A 14,419-nucleotide genomic window follows, 5' to 3' on the forward strand; every position below is an offset into this window, starting at 1 on the left:
TTTTTATATTGGTAATATACTGTATATAAGTGTATTCTCGCAGTGCAATAAAAGCAATGTTTCCTACCCATGGAACAGTTCTTATAGCTCAAGGTTCTAGTTCTCAGTTTGATACTACGATGCTAAGAAGGTGCACGAGGTATCCAGGTTTGGGTGCACAGGCCACCGTAGTTCACTGGCAAGCACGGGAGAGGAGGAGGTGAGAGAAAGAGCGCTGCAATCTAAAAAGTAACCACTCGATGTCGCTGTTTCTTGAAAATCTCCAAACATTACACACGTCACCTTGAAGAACACATTTGAAGCTGCTCTAAAATAAATTCCACACAGCTCATAAAACAAGCATGAAAATCCACACTTTATTTCCAAGTGTTGAAGTCCTGTGTGAACAGAAGCGTTCTATTTCATAGAACAATAAGGATAAATTGCACCAACGTTTATATATAATTGTGATATTAATTACTAAAGGGAAATTACAGAAGGATCTGCACGGGAAAAAAAGGGTCCAAAATCTTTTTAAAAATAGAAGCTTTACATGCTACAGCACTTCATATCACAGTGAGCCCTGAGAAGCCAACATGAGCCTCTGCATAGAGGTCAAAGGTCATTGAAGCAATGAGTATTGCTTTTCACTTTTTGTTTTCCTTAAAGGTCCAGCATGTAATATTTGGTTGCATTTAATGGAAATAAAGCAACATTGAAAGAACTGTGATGTTACTGGTGTCCAGTAAGATTCTCCAGTATCAGGGTCAAATCTAAGCATTCGTGGCTACTGCAGAAATGTAGTGAAGCAATACAGCCACTTTCTGACCAGTAAACACACTTTTTTAAAAAATATAAATACATTTTTTTTTCATAATTGAAAAAACAAAACAAAACAGTCTTTATTCCATTACACGTCAACAGATCCCTTTAAATGTTACACATTGGGCCTTTAAAATTCTTAATTTAATAAAGAGGATTCAAGAAAAGAGTAAAAACATTGCACAAGAGGAAGAGCGCGATAGCTTAAATATCCAGCTGCAGTGCCACTGCCACGACACGCACATCAAAAAGATTCAATATCAAAAAAAAAAAAAAAAAAAAAAGAGTTTGCAGAGACTCATTCATCAGAAATTATTACAACGTGGTAGATTTGATGGAAGTAGTCAAATTCTCTTTTTCCGCATCGCTCTCATTGGACGACACACAGCTCGGTGCTGGGCTGATCGTGAGCCTCTGCGCTCCCATCAACGTTCCTGTGTGTCCTGCTGTGCTCGTCCAGCAGCGCCCCCTGCTGGTGGTGAGGATGAGGCTCCATACTCTGCCTCAGCTCCATCAGCAGCTCCTTGCCGTCGCTCGACGGCAGATTCCCCAGGTAGTACTGAGGGGCCAGCTCCACCAGCCTGCAGCGGAGAGAGATTCTTTTCAATATGAAGTGGGTTGTGCTATACTACCCGATACCCGATACCGGTATTGGTATCGATACCCAATATCGGTATACCTGATCATGCCAATATCGATACAGATACTGGGGAATGGGGTGTCGGTATCAATATCGGTACCGACACCCCATACTGGTATCGGTACCGATACCAGTCAGTGAAAGTTGTTCTAGAAAAACATGCTGAGAAATGCTCAAATAACAGAACGTCTGTCGAATAATGGCGATACTTTTGTCTTGCGCTCATTGATGACTTATTCACTATTGATATCATTTCTTCAAGTGTTTGCGGGCCGGATTAAAAAGCTTTAGTGGGCCGCATATGGCCCCCCGGGCCATACTTTGCCAACACCTGGACTAGAATCAAAACCCGCGCACAGGTGAAGCCGCAGCAGTAACTAACACATCTCGACAGCTCGACTCACATCTGAGGGTGGACTTCCGAGGCGACGAGGATGCAGTTGTCCCTGGAGATGGTGAATTCGTGGTACAGGACCCAGCTGGGAGGGCTGGGCCGCGGCTGGCCACAGCGGTAGGAGGAGAAGGGATGCAGGTGAGCCCCGTGGCGGTGAGTCAGCAGGAGGTAGTTGCCCGAGCCGTCCACGTCATGGGCCACCTGGGAGGAAAGAACGTCACATGATCATAAGAGCTTCTTCTTCTTCTTAAGGACACCAGCATTCACCCTAAATACCAAATGTGCTGTCAGGCAGCTGCTTACTGATCTATGGATATTCTGATATATATAAAAGAACCGTTCAAAGGCTAGGAAAAAACAAATTACTTTTATTTTCCTGTAATTATACACTTTCATTAATGTATTTATGGGTAGCATATTAAACTTTTACCAATAGAAAAGTCATAAATCAAGCCAAATATTGCACACTGGACTCTTAAAAGTTTCTTTCTTTGAACAAAAACACTGCAGAATTTGTTTAAACATATCCTACCAGTCAAATAGTCATGAAAATGAAAGAAAAATCAGAAGCATGTGTCCACAATTTTGACTGGTAGTGTACATACAACTAATTTCAAATTCACAAATTTGAGGAGAACAGGGTGTTTACTCTGAGAAAGAAGCCTGAGATCAGAGCCCGCTTGATATTGGTGCAGTTGTCCTGGCATCCGAAAGCAGGCGGAGAGATGGGAAGTTCTATCCGCTGCATCACCTCCAGCAGCTCCGCCCGGATGACCACGGCCAATTGGAGCGCAGCGTGGCTGAGGAAGTTTGCGGCGCACCACGCCTCGTCTTGGTTATCTGGGGTCACCACACACACACACACAAGTGAGAACCACCGAGGAGCTTTTGCGGTTAAAAAAAAAAAAAAAAAAGAAAGAAGAAAGAATGAAATTTAAAGTGTACTTACGCTCCAGGAAGGCATTATAAATATTAATAAGTGTCATATGGTCGCCTTCATTGTGCATCAAGGATTTCCAGTGTGCGACGGCAGCCTCCTCTCTGCTGGGTTCCACCAACATAAAGCAGGAAGGAGCTGAGGACAACAAAGATGAGATTGGAAGGAAGGTTGGTTTTTATACAAGCGTGCTAAAGTGTTTATCAAAAGCAGGATTCATATTAAAGGTCCAGTGTGTAAAATTTGGCCTGATTTACAATTTTTGTATCATAACATTCAGTGAACGAGGGCCACAATCTAAAAAGCAACCACTTGATGTCCCCGTTTCTTTCTTTAAAATATCTAAATATTACACACGGGCCCTTGAACGCGCTCCTTCTTTCTTCTTACAGGTGAATCATGACACAATTTACCTGTGAGCATGGCAGCGATGGTGAGCAGCTCGTTGACGCAGTCGTACTCGCAGGCTGCGATCAGGGCCTTGGCCAGCGAGGGCTCCAGCGGCAGCTCGGACATGATGATGCCCACCTCTGATAAGTTCCCGTCATCATCCAGTGCTGCAAGGTAGTCCAGATCCTCCAGGGCCTGCATCAGAGCCTCGGGGGCTGGGGAAGAAAGAACGAACATGGTTTGTTTTAATTAGGGATGTGCCGATACAAGCACCAGTATTGAGTATCGTATAGGCACTGATACCAGTATGGGTATCGGTACACTAATGATACCAGTATCATTATTGAGTATCGTATCGGCACTGATACCAGTATGGGTATCGTTACACTAATGATACCAGTATCAGTATTGAGTATCGTATCGGCACTGATACCAGTATGGGTATCGTTACACTAATGATACCAGTATCAGTATTGAGTATTGTATCGGCACTGATACCAGCATGGGGTATCGGTACACTAATGATATCAGTACCAGTATTGAGTATCGTATCGGCACTGATACCAGTATGGGTATCGGTACACTAATGATACTAGTACCAGTATTGAGTTTAGTATCGGCACTGATACCACTATGGGTATCGGTACACAACTGATACCAATATCAGTATTGAGTATCAGGTATCAGTGCAATACAGATACCAGTATGGGGTATCGTTACCAATACCGGGGTAGAGTACGCTACTTGAACTCGTAAAAACCTGCTGATACCACGACACCGATACCAGTTGCATATAACCTTAAAGAAGCTGAAAGTCTCAATCGTCTGACCACTAATCATACACGACATTATAGTTGAAAAGCAGGAGGAACATTCTAGAAACCCGAGCAGGTTGTACCTGGTCGGTCCAGAAACTTGCACTGTCCCATGTCTGCAATATCAAGCCTCTTGAGCAGTAGAACCAGGTGGCTGAGGTTCTCCTCCATCACTCTGGGACAACAGGAGTCGACCATGTCGTTCTCATACGCAGACTGAGAATAGAGCCGGAGACACAGACCTGGAGACCAGCAGGAGCAGGAAGGAACGTTAGCGTGCACCACCGACGTGAAGCCATGAATAATCAAACTGTGTTTAAAACAAGTCAAACAATGGGGGGGTTTTGGACTGAAGGACCTGGAAGGTGACTGTTGACGTGCTGTAATCGCATCTCGGCCTGGTGTTTGCTGATGCTCCTCATGACTTGTGAGTTGGCCCTGATCTGAGGGTTGTAAACCTGGTTGTAAACACATGATTATCGTCAGCAAAACTTCATATGATGGAGAAAAATAAACCCATAAGTGCCTTTAAAGGTCCAGTGTGTCATAATTGGAGATATTGAAGAAGAAACAGCGACATCAAGTGGTTACATTTTAGATTGCAGCGTCATGGCTTGCCAGTGAACTACAGTGGTAGTATCTGCACAGTTTAAGTATGTAATCTTTTTGGAATGTTCCAATGAAAATAAAAGAATAGAATATTTTTTTAATTAATTTATGATGAATCGCGAGTTAACTCATTACACTAATGTGATTAATCGCGATTAAAATTTTTAACTGACTGACAGCCCTAATACATACATATATACATAACATATATATATATATGTATATATATATATATATATATATATATATATATATATATATATATATATATGTATATATATATATATATATATATATACATATATATATACATAACATATGCATGTATTTGTACATATGAAAACCATTTTAAACTATTCTACCCAATTAATTTTATTGTACTGTGATTATACACTTTTATTAATGTATTTATGGGCAATATATTAAGCTTTTACTAGTTTAAAAATAATTAAATATGATATAATATAATTAAAAATATCGTCAGTTAAGGGTCAGTTAAGCTTGAACGCAGGCTCACAGTTCTGACTTGAAGTCCCGTGTCGACCACGTAGCGGATGTCCGGCACGGAGAAGGAGGCCTCGGCGAGGGCGTCCGTCACCACCACCCTCCTCCTCCTCCTCCTCTTGGCTCGTCCAGCACCTGTGGCCGATCCCTCCGGACCCTCCGGACCCACTGGACCCTCCGCGCTGTCTCCGGCGTCGGGGTTGGACTCGTACAGGCGCTGGGTGAGGGCACCCAGTCCGGCGTGCAGCGGGAGGACCCTGAGAGAGCCCACCTGAGGGCTGAGAGCCACGCACTCCTTCTCCAGCAGGGCCACGCACGCTTCGATCTCCTGCACGGCACAAGGGAAGAAAGAGAGACACAGTGTCCTCAAGTCTGCATGAACTCTCCAGCTGGACGGATCAGATTCTGGACCTTTTCCGGACTCAGTGTCAATGTTGAGCTAACGGTTTCTAAAACCTTGCTTCTCTCTGGTTCTGCACGATTGACTGTCTTTTGCACATCTGCTCCAGTTTGTTGGGATACAGATTGACTTGAATGTTTTTTTTTGTCATTTTTACTTTAATTACTGTATAGTTTGTTTTTTGTATCGTTTTTAGTGCTGCAACAGTGTAATTTTATTCTAGTCTACTCCGCTGTGGGGCTTCATCTTGAAGGACAAGGAGCGAGAGGCGATGCTTCTCTCTGAACTTGCTCGTCATGCTTGTGCACATTGCGTCTCAATCCTTGTTGAGGATTAGCAGCAGCTGCCGGGCTAAAGCAGGCACACACGCCAGGCTCCCTGCAACCTGCACACAGATTAAGACTTTACGATGAGTCAAGCAGCACGAGGAGGTGCAGTGTTTACACAGAGGGAGTTATCACCAGTCAGGCTGGCCGTGTTTGCATGTGGAAGTGCACATGACAGATGTGTATGTTTGCTTGTTGTATGTGATGTGTGTGTGTGTGTGTGTGTGTGATGTGTGTGTGTGTGAACCAGGATACCAGAAACCTTCTGGTACTCCTCTGCTGAGACAAAGGGGGGTGACGAATGCGACTCGGCTGTGGATTTACTGGTATTGCAGGATTTATGGGTAAATCTTATTGAATTGAATTGAATTGAATTGAATTGAATTTCATTCTATATTCTATTCTATTCTATGGCAATGCAGCCATCAGTAGGTGAGAGTCGTACCTGTGCGCTGGCTAGAAACACCATCACATCTCCTTCCTCCCCTCTCCTGTGCAGATCCAGCACCAGCTGGCAGGCTGCAGCCGCGGGCTCCTTCCCAGTCAGGAGCTCCCGGTACAACGTCTCGGTTCTGTTCACGTCGGCAGCGACCTCTGCGACCTCCGCGACCTCCGCGACCTCCGCGACCTCCGCGTCCTCTCCGACCTCCTCCGGGCTCTGGCTGTGGTCGCTCAGTCGCAGGTGAGGCACCGAGGGCCCCAGGAAGGCGGAGAGCCGCGGGGCCAGCGTGGGGTGGGCCAGCAGCACCACCCGCAGGTTGTCAGGCCTCTGGCGGCACACGTCGCACAGCAGGCCCAGCATCACGTCGCTGGGCACCGTGCGCTCCTGCAGCTCGTCCAGCACCACCACGCCGTACTGGTGCAGGAGGGGGTCTGACATCATCTCCTCCAGGAGGAGGGTGTCGCTGACGAACCTGCCGAGAAGAAGAAGGAAGAACAGGAGGAAAAAAACTTTTTTTTTTCACTTCTTGTGGCCCTAAAATCCTATTCTGCAGGTTTAACACATGGTTTGTATTATGGAGTGTGCTTTTTCTCCACTCCTCCTCACCTGAGCAGGGTGTCGGGCGTGCAACTGTCGTCGTGCGGCACCCTGTAGCCCACCTCCAGGCCCAGGCTGAGGTCCATCTCATCAGCCACACGCAGCGCCAGGCTCTGCGCCGCCACAGAGTGGGGCTGCGAGCAACACACCAGGCCCTGGGCAAACTCATAGGACAGGGCGTATTCCACACACCACTGGGGAACCTGGAGGGGGGGACGGAGGGATGGAGGGATCATTTTTCACGGCACACCTGACATGATCAGCCGGCTCGGCGACCTCGCTGCCGATTGCCGCTCACCTGGGTGCTCTTCCCAGCTCCACTTGGCGCACTGAGCAGAACCATGTTGTGGCTTTCCAGGAGCTCCAGCAGACTCTGCCTGAGGCGCCATATGGGGAAGCGCTGCCTCTCCTCCAGCAGGGCGTAGTAGCGGGACGAAAAGGGCAAACCATCGTAAGGATTCACTTCCAAGTCTGCAACAGCGGCCTCGGCCTCCTCGTCGTCGTCGTCGTCCTCCTCCTCCTCCTCCCCCTCTCTCCGCTCTCCGGTTCCTTCATTCTCCAGATCCCCAGAGAGGAGCGAGGACAGTGACGAGGAATCTGGGCCAGTAGGATTCAGGTTCCGGGCCCCCGGCGGCTGTGAGGTGAGGTGCTTCGTTGGCGGTGATGACATCATCTCCGGGTCAGGATGTTGGTGGGGTGGGGAGGGAGGTTGGAATGAGGAAGGAGTGAAGGCCTGGAGCACGGGCAGCCTTGGAATCAGCTGCAGACATCGAAAAAAAAACATCAATAAATACCATCATGAAGGATGGATGATGGGATGTATCATTGAAAGCACATGGATGATGGATTCATTAGTATCACAACTGAGTATCACATGCGTCTGGACCAGAGGTGGGCAAACTTTTTAAACGGTGGCGCTACAATGCGTTGTAAAATTTGACAGAGATTTGCATATTTGAAATAAAAAAAAGAAAATCTGCTTCAATGTCAATTGAAAAAATGAACCACAGCAAAGCTACAACAAAATTTGTGTCTTTGATGTCCAACAGTATTTATTTAGCTCTTTATTGAAATGACAATTAAAACACTGTAACGATGGATGAAGTACAGCTATTTTATGACTTACTGACAATGAATATCACTTCTTCAAGTTCGGCAGGTCGGATTTAATTGCTTTAACGGGCCGCATATGGGCCCCGGGCCGTAGTTTGACCACCCCTGATCTGAGGCAAGCTGAAATTTATTTTAGTGAGCGTTCCCCGGAGAAGAAGAGCAGGGAAGAGAAGAGAAGAATGCCGTACGAAAGAGGAACAAACTCAATGGTTAATTGTTTGGTCTGAAGTAAAAAAAAAAAAAAAAAAAAAGACTTTCAAGAGATAAATTACTTTAACAGTAGAAACACCAGCAGCCTGTCTGGAAGGCACAAGTGAAATAATTTGCAATTCAAAGCAGAAAGTCTGACTTCATGTTGTGTTGCTGTGCAAAGCTAGACGCTACAAAGTTTCATTAGCATCCAAATATTTATGGTTTTAACTTAATTTGCAAATGTGTTCATTTGAAAAACATTGGGCAGCGCATCATTACATGCAGCTGTAAACATGAAATGCTCTCCCCTGCTGTGGGATGAATAAAGAATGATCTCTATTTTTCTCTATGTGCACCTCTACAACAGTGAAGGAAGGACCTTTGACACCACCGAGCCACTCTGGGACTGTGAAGTCTGAGCCTATATCTTGTTTACACCATCACGAGGATTACACGCAACATCTAGTTTCTTTTTAAAAAACAACAAAAAAAACAAAACAAAAGCTCACAGAACAACCTGGCTGTTGTTATGAGTATTTCTGCCAACCTGTCTGCAGGTAATAATTCTCCTCAGGTAATGAAACACCCTCGGGTGGGGCCGTCCTGCCTTGTAGTAATCACAACGCTATAAACAAATACCTCGATACTGTCAACGTCATAAGTGAGCTCTCTCCCAGGTCGAACGTTGTCCTCATTTATTAACAGTGGCAAGCACAAACGTGACGGTAACAGCCTCACATCCAGTGATAATTCCAATACAAACACGCAAGTGCTCTGGCTAAGCAATACACGCTTAGCATTGTCCGTATAAATGACGCTGCGATTGGGTCGAAACTCGGAAGTCTTTGATCCGAGTTTCCTTTGACAAGCCGAGGGCAGTGCAGTGCAGTGGCACCGAACACCGCCGTACACGAACCCCCGGTGTCGAAGCTCGTCTTACCTGTGACGCATGTCCAGGTCGGCTGTGGAGCGCGACAGTCGCTCGGGATTCTTGTTTAAACGTGGACGTTTAGTATTCCTGGTTCATAGTGACAACAGTAATAAAAAATAAAGACAGACAAAGGTGCTCAGGAGGTTGTCTAGCCAACAGCCGCCATGTTTGGCTGCCTCGCTGTCAATCCCGTGCTGCGTTCACTGCACCTCGGAAAAATAATAAGCCATCGTTCTTGGCGCCGCTTTGAACCAATTTACTTTATTGGCGCCGTCAGAAGACTAAAATGTGGTATCACAGGTTAATAAAGAAGCATACAAGACATTGGCAAGACAACAGTATTTCCCAGGGAAACAAGGAGGACACATTTACGGGCATTCTAAGCCGATACCGCTGGACGTTAAATTGTGCTGCGTTTGCCTCGTTATGAAGTGACAACTTGTGCAGGGCGCCTCCTATCGAAAAAGGCCTTAAAAAACAAAACAAAACAAAAAACCCAGTGTATGGCCACATGGTGGTGCAGTGGTTAGCTTAGTAGTCAGTTTATTTAAAGAAAACCGAGTCGTGAGAGTTTAAAATGTTCAACTTTTAATTACAAAGTGCCAAGTCACTTCCAAAGGCATCTCAAAGCGCTTTGCACAATCAAAGATAAACCAACCGGTCTTTCTATGTGATAAAACGTGCCAATAGTGATTGCAGTTTACATTTCAGCTAACAAAGTAAACATGCAAGCAGGTACTCTTAGTTATGTGTTTCTCATTTCATTTTAAAAGGTGTAAGATTAAAAAAATGTCACATTTAATTTTTCGCTAATATTATGCTGGCTATACTTGAATGCCCTGAGCAATTACACAGAGCTGCACTATCATTGTTAGGATTTAAAATGACAGCTTGAAATATGTACCAATGTACCAAGTGTAAGATGAATGCAAATTTAAAAAGCAATGTTTTTTTCAATCATAGCTTTTGCCGTGAAAAAACTTGCAGGAGATTCATTCTTCTGAACAATGATTTTCCGGACCAAAGTCCATAAAAGCAAAGTCTCTCATTAACTTGACTTACTTAAGTCAGATAAAGAAGTGCACAGGTCGAGGGTCAAGTTGGAGAAAACCACTAACCCTCACCCTGACATCACATCATTTAATTATTAACAGTAGCATTTCCCTCCGTTTTTCCTGACTGAGTTCACAGAGAGAATCTTTTCTCTCAGTATGTCCTCCCAGTCTGTACACCAGTCCTGGCTTCGCTCCAGATTCTCGTAGCGGGTGGCCAACTCGTCCAGCATCAGCACCTTCTCAGGAGGGGAATAGGTCACGCCGGCTTTTTCCACTGCATCCTGAAACTTTGCTGGAGAAGCCGTTGCAACGTAACACCTGCAATAAGAGTTTGAGGAATAACCTTTCACAGTGTGCCTTTCAAAAGGTAGAAGCGCAGCAAAGCATCAGTTTTATGGCTGAATATGCTGATGTCACGTATGTAAAACGCACCATGACTGCTCCTTAACTTTTAACGACTAAACTCTTTACAAGGTACTTTAAAGGAATGCAGTGTACAGACAAATATGAAGAATTAAGCGACGACTAAAACAGAAAGATAAAGAAGATTAAAAAAAATCTAATCAAATAAAAAAAAAAACAGAGTAAATGATACAGTAAATATAAATAAAATGCAGAGACAAAACATTATCACAATCACTGCCAAGAGGCATTGTTGCAACAAAGACATCATTTCCCAAAACCAATTTCAGTCCTTTTAGTGCCAAGTTTGGGTTAAAACATAAAAGTTAAATATATATATCGTTACTGAAGTCAATCTACAGTTAATCTGGATCAAATCAAACCAACATTAAAACTGGATGACGTCACCTAATCATTGAAAATGCGCATTACCTGCTGAGCCCAGGGCTCTGGGGACAGTTGTAATGATGCCACACTGCCACAGCTGTGTGAGGACACAACACATAGTGATTTTCCTCCCAGCATCTTCTCATCGTCTCCAGGATGCCCGCGTCATTCACTGTTCCAGTAGAAAAGATCTTTGATAGCTAGGAGTTGAACAAAAGAGAGCATGTTTTCTGTGACCGTATGGTCCACTGTACAGTGAGCCTACATATCCACCATCAGTACCAGTCTGCGGTGCTCTTCAGGCAGAGGGTGTTTATGCAGGTGCTGGAAGTTCTCCATCATGCTCTTCACCGCGGCTCCGTCTCTACCGAGCATCAACCAGAAGACTCGCTCCAGGTTGTAGGGGTCCTACAGGACCACATCAGAACACATGCGTTTGCATGTCAGGGTGATATCTTTTAAAGTTACTGCACCCACTACAACGTATGATGTGTTACCTGGATGTCGATGGCTGGAGCTAGAGTCTGTGTGACATTGGCCATGGAAAAGTCCCCTGTGGTAACAGTCCTGTGCACTATGTCATTAGAATTTACCATGGCCACGAGCTTGAGGGGCAGTCCCATCTGCTTCACAATGTAGCCAGCTGAGACCAAGACAGACATGGAAGTCATGGAACTGGAAACATGGAATGGGTCATAATGTAGTGAATGAAGCCTAAAGTCTCAACAACTCAAAATTGGTATCAAACAACACTTTATGGTTAATAAGCCATCTTTGTTTAGGAAGAACCTGTTCACTTTCAAGTGAACCTTTGTGAAAGTGAGCTTCTCACTGCATTCATCCCAAGGGATTCATCTTGGTTTGGTCAGGAAGACTGTGAATGTTGTCACTTTACTGAACCCAAGGAGGATTTACAGAAACTTGAAGGGTAGACGGCTCGTGTCCGTGAAACATTTCATTGAAATGCCGAAAGATGGCCTTACTAACACAAATCTCACTCCTAGTGTTGTTGTAGCAGTAATAACAGTGACTTGTTGAGAGTGAAGGTGGAGGGGGGAGAACTACACCCCGATCCCCCTAGAGAGACCTAAAGACCTAAAGCTCTAAAAGCATTGGGCTTCTCACCTGCAATGTTTCCGGCCCCTCCTGTCGGCACCACCACCTCCATCTCAGGCAGTTGGGCGTCGTCCTCAACTCGCTCGATTCCGCTGAGCTCCAGGTACGCGTGAATGAAGTGGGCGAGCTGGATCATCACGCGAGAGATGTTGACCGAATTGAGGCTCATGAGGCCATTGGATTTGACCAAGTCCTGGTCTGCAAACAGACGGCGAACTGCCTGATCGATGTCATCCGAACTTCCCTCCGCTGCAGAAGCAAAAAACCCACAACTGAGATGAGAATATTTGATGGCTGAAATACATTTGCATCCTCACGGGGAAAAAAATAAAATAAAATAAATCATCAGGCTTCTTCAGCTCCACCTGCAAACACATGGATGTGGTCCTCCAGGCAGGTGGTCATGTGTTTCTCTTGAACGGAAGTGATACGTCCATGGGGGTAAATCACAATGATGTCCAACCCACTTACACCCATTGCATTCTGGACAGCTGATCCACCTGTATCCCCTGATGTAGCTGGAGGAGACATCACAGCTCAGTGTCAAAGACAAAATCAACTGGCAACACATTTTAAAATAACGCACACATTCTGCTGGGATTTATCACTCGACACTGGTTTGTGTGCTCACCAACAACGACAGTGGCTCGCCTCTTCTCTTTTTGCAGGAAGTAGTTGATGAAGGACACGGTGCACGTCATGGCCAGATCCTTGAAGGCCAGAGTTTTGCCATGGAAAAGCTCTAGCAGAACCAAACCGTCCTTCAGTCGAGCAATTTTCACCACCTCGGCCACCGAGAACCCAGACAGGGCTTCACTGACCAGGACTGGGACCAGAAGAAAGAAAATAAAGGGTATTATTCTCTCATTTATAAATATACAGATGCTTCCCAGAAAATTAGAATATCCTGAAAAGGTTGTAGTATTTCTGCAATTCAACTTAAAAGGTGAATTTTAAATATTGTATAAACGAATAATATGCAAATCAATATATTTCAAGTTTTTATTTCTTTGGATTTTGCTGATCAGGTCTTGCTGCTTAAAAAAAACCCTCAAATTCAAAAATTCAGAAAATTAGAACGTTACATAAAGTCAAATCTTTATGAAAATCTTCATCAGCAAAGTTACAACAAGGAACTGCTTGAGACGTCAATTTGCGTGCAATGGCTCAATAAAATGTGTTGCTTTCATCTTTTATGTTAATTTGCCAAAATAAAACAACTTTTACTTGATATTCTAATTTTCCGGGTAGTACCTGTATACACACAAACACACACACGTAAATATATCCCAGGGCACACACCTGGCTACATCACTGTGCCTTTACTTAAGATGGCCATAATGATGTATGGTGTATAGAATTGAAGACAATATCTCAATATCTCACCCTCCAGGTCGGGCCTGGGGATTAGCTGTGTTGGAATGAAGAGGGAGGCCACCTCCACCACCAGCTGCGTGTAGGACAACCTCCTCCAGGCCTTCAGAGTGTCTCGGCCCAGCACGGGCAAAGTCTCGGGCATGAACATCCCGCCGTCTGGAGCAAAGCCGGAAAACAGGACATCCCGAAAGCTCCATCCCTGGACGCCTCCGCGAGTGCTGCAGTACAGCATCACAGGCAACCTGGAAGCAGAGAGCCTCGTAGTTCAGGGTTTCCTCTGTACATAAATATACACAACGATGTCATTTCACCATATTAAAAGAGGCTGTGACTCTTTTGGAATCGTTATTGTTATTAGATAATGTTAGATTACTCGTTTTGTTTGTAAACCAGTGGTTCTCAACTGGTGGAGTCTCGGGAATCACCCCCCCCTCCTTGTCATGTGGTTCATGCCCTGATTTATTCCAAAAAAAATAAATTGTATCTATTAAAAACAGGTCTCGTAAAGAAACTGTTGAAATGGTTGCCTAACTTTCTCTCGCTCTTTTTCGCTCTATCTGTATATGTGCACACACACACACACACACACACACACACACACACACACACACACACACACACACACACACACACACACACACACACACACACACCGTCAGATCAACAAACATAAATCTTAATATTTCCTTCCTCCCTCCACTGTGAAGAACAACATACAATGCATTTCTTTAATCACTTACTGGCTTTATTGGGAGGCCACAGAGACGTCAAGTTGTTGGTGACCAGTGTCGCGGGCAGGCACCAGTGAACTAAATGTAACAGAGCGTCGTTTCGGACCGCGCGCGGACCTTCAAAGTCACCACAGAGCGACTATCAGCCGTCTTTTGCTGCCTTTTACGCCAATATCACGACTCTCACGCGTGTCAGTCCGACACTTGTGAGCTTTTTCTGAGGATTGCGCTTTAACTAAGCGCTGCCAATGCCCCAGTAA

General features: G+C 44.9%; 2 protein-coding genes across 3 annotated transcripts; both read right to left on the reverse strand.

The window, feature by feature from the left end:
• Positions 1–335: 335 nt before the first annotated feature.
• dqx1 (DEAQ box RNA-dependent ATPase 1) lies at positions 336–9,288 on the reverse strand. Of its 2 annotated transcripts, XM_076029172.1 has the most exons (13): positions 9,101–9,288; positions 7,154–7,615; positions 6,865–7,058; positions 6,445–6,730; positions 6,262–6,408; positions 5,104–5,418; positions 4,336–4,435; positions 4,061–4,219; positions 3,186–3,377; positions 2,785–2,910; positions 2,485–2,675; positions 1,846–2,036; positions 336–1,382 (listed from the first exon to the last, which is right to left on the reverse strand). In XM_076029172.1, the coding sequence occupies exons 2-13, from the start codon at positions 7,526–7,528 to the stop codon at positions 1,172–1,174; spliced, it is 2,487 nt and encodes an 828-aa protein (XP_075885287.1). In that variant the 5' UTR covers positions 7,529–7,615; positions 9,101–9,288; the 3' UTR covers positions 336–1,171. The 2 variants fall into 2 exon arrangements, with proteins under 2 accessions (XP_075885287.1, XP_075885286.1); XM_076029171.1 differs by having other exon boundaries at positions 6,262–6,730.
• A 374-nt stretch (positions 9,289–9,662) lies between these two features.
• thnsl2 (threonine synthase-like 2) lies at positions 9,663–13,682 on the reverse strand. Its single transcript, XM_076029174.1, has 8 exons — positions 13,438–13,682; positions 12,683–12,877; positions 12,417–12,569; positions 12,061–12,300; positions 11,433–11,578; positions 11,218–11,343; positions 10,981–11,135; positions 9,663–10,464 (listed from the first exon to the last, which is right to left on the reverse strand). Exons 1-8 carry the CDS (start codon positions 13,658–13,660, stop codon positions 10,239–10,241), a joined length of 1,464 nt encoding a protein of 487 aa, XP_075885289.1. The 5' UTR covers positions 13,661–13,682; the 3' UTR covers positions 9,663–10,238.
• Positions 13,683–14,419: the final 737 nt, after the last annotated feature.

The sequence above is a fragment of the Nelusetta ayraudi genome, unplaced genomic scaffold (assembly GCF_046127955.1).
Source record: "Nelusetta ayraudi isolate G7.1 ecotype Tasmania unplaced genomic scaffold, CSIRO-AGI_Nayr_v1 ptg000026l, whole genome shotgun sequence".
Lineage (NCBI taxonomy): Eukaryota > Metazoa > Chordata > Actinopteri > Tetraodontiformes > Monacanthidae > Nelusetta > Nelusetta ayraudi.